The sequence below is a fragment of the Vanessa atalanta genome, chromosome 6 (genome assembly GCF_905147765.1).
Source record: "Vanessa atalanta chromosome 6, ilVanAtal1.2, whole genome shotgun sequence".
NCBI lineage: Eukaryota > Metazoa > Arthropoda > Insecta > Lepidoptera > Nymphalidae > Vanessa > Vanessa atalanta.
The window spans coordinates 6,459,109-6,468,535 of record NC_061876.1 but is presented as its reverse complement, the minus strand read 5'-3'; the positions used below and the strand labels follow the sequence as shown (position 1 = coordinate 6,468,535).

The 9,427-nt window shown below is 30.1% G+C and overlaps 1 protein-coding gene across 2 annotated transcripts; it reads right to left on the bottom strand.

Moving 5' to 3' along the window:
* Window positions 1–1,656: 1,656 nt before the first annotated feature.
* LOC125064584 (A-kinase anchor protein 1, mitochondrial) lies at window positions 1,657–9,080 on the bottom strand. 2 transcript variants are annotated; one of them, XM_047671703.1, is made up of 8 exons: window positions 8,907–9,080; window positions 7,192–8,051; window positions 6,852–7,092; window positions 6,628–6,767; window positions 5,208–5,385; window positions 4,224–4,442; window positions 3,670–3,803; window positions 1,657–3,299 (listed from the first exon to the last, which is right to left on the bottom strand). In XM_047671703.1, the coding sequence occupies exons 2-8, from the start codon at window positions 8,023–8,025 to the stop codon at window positions 3,228–3,230; spliced, it is 1,818 nt and encodes a 605-aa protein (XP_047527659.1). In that variant the 5' UTR covers window positions 8,026–8,051; window positions 8,907–9,080; the 3' UTR covers window positions 1,657–3,227. The 2 variants fall into 2 exon arrangements, with proteins under 2 accessions (XP_047527659.1, XP_047527660.1); XM_047671704.1 differs by having other exon boundaries at window positions 5,208–5,379.
* Between the last annotated feature and the right edge of the window lie 347 nt (window positions 9,081–9,427).

Below are 9,427 nucleotides of genomic sequence, written 5' to 3'. Positions count from 1 at the left end.
GCGAAGCTACCGAGAATCTAAAATTTAATATTTTTTAAGACTAATTTATTTTAAGGCTATCTCAAGTTTAAAGTTAAATAATTTTAAAAAATAAAAAAATTTAACGAGTAAAAAAAGAAGAACGATGTTAATATTATGCAATTACGTACTCATGTAATCTGACATATTAACAAAAAGACGAACGTCATTTCGTATTACCAGGAATTTGCATTCGCTTTTGTCACTTCACTATCTGCCTTCAGTTTTTTTTTTATTATTTTTTCTCAAGGGTATACGTATGAGAAATTTAAAAATAGAAAACAATTGTTTAATAATTTTATTTTTTTTTTAAATACAAGATGGGAAGTTCTCATTTGAATATATTTGATAATATTTGAATATTGTATTATTTAACAGAATAATTTTGTATATTACTTATGACCTGGTCAACATATTTGTATAAAAGGCTAGGACCGCCTGTAAACGTCCTACTAATGGGCTAAGGCTGTCTTTAATTTTTGAGAAAGTATAAGGCTTTGTAGAATATATACACATATCGGCAGGCTATCGCGCACTCATGCAGCTTTCTTTTCAATAATTTCTAGCAATGCCCAGCACAAGATGACATAAAAGAAAAATATCCAATTAAGTTTAAATAAATTAAAAAAGAAACACCAAGATACTAAATAGCAATAACTAATTGGTTACATTTACATTATATTATTTCCTACCCAAACCTATAAATTTAATTTATTTTACAAATCATAATGAAAACACTCTGACTCAATTTGAAGAGATTCTTCGATTTCTCCGATTCTTATCTGATGATCATGTGATCACCTAGGAAGTATCATCTCTTAGAAAAAATAATAATTTTCTATATCGTTCCAGGCGTCTTCAGGTTATCCTCCTTCTATTCTTTGAAAAAATGAGTTAGATTGGTTTTGCAATAAATTAATTAAAGACACGACTCAAAATTGTTCTGTATTTATTTAAAAAACAATTAGAAGCCTTCACTTCTTTTTTGCCATAGAGACTCTAAATCTGACCCTAACAACGTAAAGTCACGCTACAACCCACGGGGACCAATCAGTAAGGTTTAAGACGAATGAAACCACGCAGAACAGAGTTAGAAATAAATCACATATGTGCATATCTAATTTATCAGTTTTCAGCATCTCCAAAAAATTAATAACTTTGTCCGGTAATATAGCTTAGCCTTGCCCGGTAAGGTCGCCTTTTTGGTGAATGTAAAATAAATTACTTTTAGAAAATAAATACAGAAAATTGTTACTATATTCCTAATCCTATTGAAATAAATTATATTAAAATAACCGACGTATCTTTTAGATAATTTGTAGCCATTGAAGTAAAAAAATATATATTTAAACGATCAAAAGTTTAATTTAATTGTCATTCAGTATTAATAAATTGTGTGTAATCACTAGCAGTGATGACTATGTGATGGTAGTTTCGGAAAATATTACGATATACATATTTGAATAAACTCTCAATGTATCATCACAGTACTGGGGAATAGATTGGCTTGCGAATGTTATCATTGGTTACAAACTATCTGTAAAAAAAAATATTTAATCTAAATGAAGACGGCAAGGACAACTAGTTATTGTATAAATAGTAGGATAACTATGAATGGAGGTTTTATTGATAAATAAAATTATATTATTTTTAAAACGACATTTTATTGATTTAACCGCAAATATATTAGTTTATATACAGTACAGTAAGGACGACAACAAAATGCAAACGGAGAGCCAGCTACATTATTATCAATTCACACTCTGATATCAGCAATTCAATTTGTGAACTATGGTAGTGAACAATTTTAACTTGAAATTAAAGTCTTGGTAATAGCAACATCGCATGAAGCTTGATGCTAAACTATTTAAAAAAATCATCTAACCTAATTAACTGCCTGCCAAGTTCACTATGCCATTGCATACAAAATAAAATCACTATAACGCCTAATTTATCCGACATTTAAAAAATACTGAATTAATTTTTCAAACAAATATCAAATTTCTTTTAGTAACTACTTAAACATTCTATTATGTACATTACCACTATATTTAAGTCAGGAATATTGCTCATATAATACATGCTCATTACAACATAAAAATTTACCCATTTACTCCCAAACAGCAATATCATAAAATTAAGTAACGTAAACTTGTACGTCAAGTTGTTTGTGAATACATTTATGTAACAAAGGTCACTTAATCTGTACAAATTGAAGTTTATGAATCTCATTGAATTACCCCAAATATACGCGGCGCAAAACAAACATTCAATGCTACATTGTACTTTTTAGTTTACAATTATATTTAACAATAATTTATATTTAATACTAACTTTGCACAAATAAGTGTACAATAATCGCAGTCAACTAATTTATGCAAATAACAACTGTTTCGTACTATTACGCACACGCAATCGAATATTCAAAATTTACAAAGTCATTTATATTTTAATTGACAACTAATATTCTAAAATATACAATTCAGTACTGAAAATTTTTAGGAATCCTTTATCTTAAAAGGCCACCATCCAAGGCGAAATCGACGAGACAATATGACATAAAATCAGGTCAATTTTTTATGATTTTCATTGGCACTGCGCACATGAAAAATTACTATATAAATATTGAATCAATCAATGATACAAATTGTAATAAAATGCAAATGGCAGTGCTATTATGTATTATAATGAGCATCCTGACCAACTCTTAATAAGATTACAACAAAATGTTCTATAAAACGCAAAAATATTATAAACTTACGTAAGCGCCAAATAATAACTACTAATTTACCTATGAGACAGTATTTGTCGTTACTATAAAATGTTCATTCATAAGCGTATTATACTTTTAAGTGTAATTTGTGGGAGTTTAGACATAAATAAATCTGTCCACAGATATATGAACTAGTAACGATATACAGCAGTCGATAGTTATCATTCTTGTATCGAAACGAGTCAACACTAAAATATAAATATAACGTATGAAATAAGTTGCTATTTCATAATGTTCACAACAAGATGCGATAGATCACGGAGAATAGTTTAATTTACTCGACGAGTGCCAATCCAACTGAGGAACGTAAGATGTACGCGACTCATAATGCAAGATCACTTTTCCTCGCCTACCAATGAGTTGGCTCCATATAGTGGCTTTGAGAAAAGAAATGCAATCTCATATTATTCGTCGGCATGATGGCTGAGAACGGCGCTCACGAGTCCGGTGGGATATCCCACTCCGCCAGGCCGCGGTCCACCAACTCTCTATTTAAAAATATTACTTGCTGCAAACAAAAATAACACCTGTTAGATAATCTGAATGTCATCACAATTTTGTTTTTTTAAACGTAATTTTATAACCAAGTTTTTTCTTATAGTATGATGATAAATTATATTATTTTCTTGAATAAATTGGGTATCCTAGATTGAAAATATTTTTATAATATTACATAATTATTATTTTTATCTAATCTTAATAGATTATTGTAATCTGTTCAGTAGTATTTTCTAGTGAACATTTTTCAAACTTTATAAAGATGAAAGAAGACAAAACATATTGACCACAAATTGTTTTAAATTTTACTAATAGTTTATGCACAGAATCTAGTATGTTAGCGTTTAAAATTATTGCAAATAGAGATGTGTAAAGCATACCTGCGGGTTGATGGTGAGGTAGAGGTGCACAAGCGGCAGGCCCGCCTCGTCGTAGCCGGCGACCTGTGCGTGCAGCAACTGCCCCGCCGTCAGCCCCGCCATAATGCGCAGCGCCTCGCCGCTCCATTCAGCCTCTAAACATCGGATAATTAGTTTTTGAAAATGTTTACAATAGGACGCAACAAACAAGCATTAAATATTTTCGAAATTTAGTATATAATGAAATTTAATTTAGCGATCTAATCTTAGTTATGAAATAATTATGTTAAGTTATCTTAAAATTCTTTCTGGGGGCATATTTTTTATTATGTGTTAATGCAGCAATGGAAAAGTAAAACGATATATATTTAGAATTCATTTAAATTTAATTATATTATTTTTTTTAGAACAGAATGCAGACTGATTTTTGGTTATTAGACATTTAATATTTACAAAAATAAAAAGATAGATAAAATAGGCAATAGCGATAAGTAATGTCCAATTATGAAAAAGTAATGTTCAATTATGTCATTAAGAAAAAGTATTGAGAAAAGCAAAAATATTGAGAAATTAACCATCATTGGCAGGTTTGACAAAAGCTAGTAGAGCCTCCGTTGCCTGGAAGGGCAGTGTCATAAAGTCTGAACGAATCTGCTTGAGCTGGTCGTTGTCAACGGTGAGGTAGCCGCCAAAGTCAACCAACTTCACTACAGATGTGTCATTCTCCTCCGATGTAGATATGATTTGCGCGCGGTACCAGTTGTTTTCAGTTGGTGCAGCGCAGATAGAACCCTCTATTAAAAATAAAACATTTATTATTACTTATTATTACCAGTTATTACAATGCTGTATATTCTTAATATTATATTATATTTAATACCAGCGAACGGCTCTGGTTTTGCACGAATGCAATGAATTAAAAAAAAGTATATATATATATATATATATATATAATAATTACGTCGATCTTATTGGAATTCTTGAATATTATTGACTGAATTGAATATATCATGGAATCATCACTGTTTCATGACAATTGATTTAGTGATTTTAACAAAAAACAGATTTATTGAAGATTTTAAAACGTAGCTTAGCTTAAATTTAATTTGCTCTATAAATGAGCAAAAGCCGAACTCGATAAAAGTAACGGTGTTTTGCTTTTGAACCATATTAAAATCTTATAAAAAACACATTTGAAATTTAGTTAAAAATGAATCCTATACAGGCTTCTGTGACACCATTTTTATGAAAAAAATATAAGCGAGAATCTCTTTAGGAACGATAGATATTTGGGGTTAACGATAGTTTCTTTGTAAATGTGTGTGTGTGTGTGTGTGTGTTATTTTTTATTGAAAACTTCAATATAAAATTCAATTCAATACGAGCATAATTTCGCAATATAAAATAAATATTTCACAGTAAAATGAGCTACCATTAAAGAAACATAACAAAACTCTTTTTTAAAACAAATTTCATAAATGTATGAAATTATTAACAAAAATTAAAATTAATAATAATTAGCAGATATGTTTATGTAAAGGTTAGTGTAAGTAGTTCACCTTTCACTGGCCGCGGCAACGCCGGCACGTCCGGATTCTGGTAAGTGGCGGCCATGAGGCGGTGCAGCGCGTGCAGGGAGGGGAAGGTGGGGTGCAGCGGCTGTTGTAGGAAGAAGTGCCCCGCACTCACCAGGCACGTCATTATTGTGTCATTGTTCACAGACTCCACGAGCTGCAACTAATATTTTTAGCATACAATGTTCGCTAACTTTAATATATCAATAAAAAATTACATTTGTAAAATCTTTTTATTTTCCTAGATAGTATATAATTTAGAGACATACGATATTGTACGATTATACTTGTATTACAAGTCATACTTAGATATTTTTATTAGATAAATATGAACTTGAGAAACAAACTTTAAGTTATAGTTTTAGCAGGCAACAATTTGTGAAAGATTTTTATAGAAGCTATTTTTTAATGTAAAATATACAACATTTTAGTAATTGACGCATTATAGTTAATAAGCAGTAGTTCCAGACAGAGAATATTGTTTAAAATGTTAAATATGTATTAAAACTAAGTAATTGGATAGGTACCAACGTCATGTTATATATTAAGTGCTAAGAAAATCACGATCAAGATTTTATTTTAGCCCATCCGAAATCAAGGCAAATAGGGCGACATTTACTGCAACTTTTTTGAGTTATGTGACTTTTATCACTAAAAATTGTGTCAAGGTTCGCCCGTCAAGGATAGAACCAGCAAATTTAATGTCATAAGAGGTTTGAAAACATTGAATCATTATGATTACATAAGAGAAATTTAATGTGTGTCATATGTTTCTCGAAATGATTTTCTTGAGTATAAAAATAAATAAATATTATTATTATTACTAAAGCAAAAACAAGCAGATACTGTGCTATTTCGAATTAAGAATAATTTTTGAATGACAAATTGTTAAATAAATATTTCAAAAACTAACTTATTTCGTATTTTTTTGTCCTTTAAATACAAATATTTAATAATAGATAAATATTTTTCAATGACATCATTTTTACAGATTTGTGCACATTTTTTTGAATCATACTGTTCATAATCATGCACATAAGTTTCTAAACAAAGAACATTTACTAATTTGTGTGCAATTTAAAAAAGGAAATATTTCTAATGTATAATTCAGTTTCATATTTACTGATGGACTGATAAACTTACATTCATTAATTTAATCATAATTATACAAATAACATAAACATTTTCTTAGTAAAATAGAATACTGAATTTGGATATTTATGAATTAAGTAGTTTATTAATTTAAATAACACTAATAATAAAAATGCTACTTTTAAATTAGCATGAGAGCATTTTAGCACTTAACATGAAAATCAGATAATTTAAACACTGAAACTGAAAAAAAAGAATATAAAAATCTCCCATAAATGTGGTAAACATCAATTAAAATCTTTGGTCAACTTACTTGAAGAAATTCTGGTACTAAAGGAGTCAGTCTTTGATATAATTCAGCACTAATTTCTTGGGTAGTAAAGTTCGGGAATCTTTTTTCAGGGAATTTTTCTTTTATCATTTCTAAAGCTGCTTCAATTTCAGGTTCAGTACCTACAGGACAAACCAAAAATTATTAATTAAGTAGTGATACCACTTAATAAAAAATATTTTGTTTTAAATAGACTCAAAAAATACCTTCAACTGCGCAAATTTTTTGTTTGACTAAATCTGGATGTCTTCTTACATAAACTGTTGCACCAGTTTTTGCTTTAATTTTGGTTACAAATGAACCATATTTTCCTATTAACAGACCAACCAAAGTTTGTGGGATTATAAATTGGTGTATTCGCAACCCAGTCTCAGAAGTGACTATGTTAATATTTGCAGGAGGTGGACTGGCTGCTTCAGAACATCCTTTTCCACTGTCACTTGAACCCTAAAAAGTAAAAAGATATTTAATATAATACTTGTTAGATATATTTCAATATTATTCACCTACGATAATTATATTACTCTAAAATATAATCTCACTTACCTCGCTATGACTGTCTGAGAAGTGACACATAGATGGACTAGCCAGCATTGGATCGACAGGACTGTGATTGGCCGAATCTCTTTCTGAAATTCTTCTGTTTTGTGGTACTGAGAACCTATTAGCACTTTCACTAGGTTCATTACAATTACTAGATTCTTCAACTACATTATCATTACTTTCATTAACATGTAAGTCTTCATTGTCAGCTATAGTTTTCTCCTCGGTTCCATTATTATCAGATACTACAGCTACTGATATAACACTACCTGGCTGTGAAGTGTTATTCTCAGAATAAATAGACACATCTTCTGTTAAATAATTAGCATCCCCATCATTGGAGCTTTGAGTACTAACATTATCAATAGTGTTGTTTCTTACTTCAGTTTTAAAAGAGGCATAGAGATTAGATTGAGAATCTTTGACAATAATGCAATCATTTCTGAGACTAAGGTCATCTATTTTTTTATCTGAAGTTAAAGACATCTTCTTCTCTTTTTCTAGAGATTTCTTTTTAATTATTTTTTCTATCTCTAGGTCCACTTCCTCATCAGTCAGTTCAAGTGGAGAGGATCTTTGGGATCCACTGCCATTTGGAATAATATCTATAGGTGAAGACTTTATGAGGGAACGTTCAATTTTGCATATTGGGGAAGATTTAATTATTTCAGCTTCAGCATTTAAAGCCTCTGCTAATTCATCTCTTAAGCTTTTTATCCTTTCTCTTCCACCGGGGTCAGATTTTGCGTACTCCCTCTTTTTCTTGAACCAAAAAATTCCCAATAAAACAGCTATTGATGGGACTGACCACATAAGTAGCTGACGACAAGGTGCCATTGTAATAAGCCACTTTTACCAGCAAACTATAACAAAATTTTATTGCTTATTTTTTTTTTAATTAATTTCATTATTATTGATTCTATTGGACCTAAATTAAAAAATATTAACAATTAGAAATAGAATAAAACGAAGCCTTTAACTATGTCATAAAAATCTGTTAAATGTTTGTGTTGTTGTCCTCATTTTTTTTATACACTGATAACAACTTCCTAACCCGAGATTGTGACCAAAAGGTGATAATAGATAAGACAACATGACTTACTTAAATATAAATTCATATAAAAGAACTTAAAGAAGTTATATCCATTATGTTTTGTAAGCCTTGAGTTATTGTTTTGTAGTCACTGTTGTGTACACAAAACAAATGTAATATAAATGCAAATTGATTAACACACTTCATTTAGGATTATTAAGAGATATACAACACGCTGCACCAAGTTCTTAAGCCGGCCAATGCCATACGGAAATAAAAGCACGCATGGTCTATAAATGTAAAAGTTGTCCTATCAATCTCTGCGTGACAGTAACGAGACACGTATACATTACTTTCTCAACCATGCTTTGTAGCTAAGAACCATGTGCCAGTAGTTCCTTTTTTAAAACATGTTACGTTGCCCCGTGAGGGTCACGAGCAGTGTGGAAACCTTCACGGACAACACGTAAGCATTTAGTACCGAATTATAAAATGAAAGGTTACGCAATTTTTTGTATGCCAAAAATCTGTCTACGAGAGATGAAATTAAAAAAATATAGATATCGCCAATTATTCATTTTGATATTGAAATTTAATAGAATTTATTTGTATGACCTAGTCCGGAGCCGACCCTGTGATCCAAATCTGGAATTGTTACCGGCAAAAAGGAAGTTTAAGTACTTACTTTATTAATCCAAGTGCGAATATAAACACTTCTTAAATAAGAAAACCAAAATGAGCAAAATACAAGTTAACTGATATATACTACTAACAAATTTCGCTCAATAACTAAAATACCAACAATCCACGTGCTCACAATGTTTTCTACCGAAGCACAACAAAATTCAATATGGCGGTGGCAAGCTGGCAACCTTCCAAAATTATTAACTATTTCGTTTAATACATATTGTTTTTTCATAACATGTAACACTAAGCCGACAAATAATAAGGCCACCCATCCACATTCGATAAAAAGCATAAAATATTATGGAAGTTGTATGGAATGGGTAGTACAATTGTAGGAAATTTGAATAATATAATTATATTTTGATTAACTCTATTGCCTGAATCTTTATAAATATATAATGTAGGATTTGTGAATAAAACAGTTAATTAATAAGTAAAATAATAAAGATGCTTTTTATTATGCGAAATTGATAAATAAGGCATAAGTGAAAACAAATTTACAAATAGGATGCTCCACAT

Coding starts and splice junctions, on each gene's coding strand:
- LOC125064584 (XM_047671703.1), bottom strand. CDS start 8,025: ATGGCACCTTGTCGTCAGCTACTTATGTGGTCAGTCCCATCAATAGCT. Junction 6,768..6,851: donor AAAAATTTGCGCAGTTGAAG/GTATTTTTTGAG, acceptor TTTGTCCTGTAG/GTACTGAACCTGAAATTGAA. Junction 3,300..3,669: donor ACCTCACCATCAACCCGCAG/GTATGCTTTACA, acceptor TTTTGTTTGCAG/CAAGTAATATTTTTAAATAG.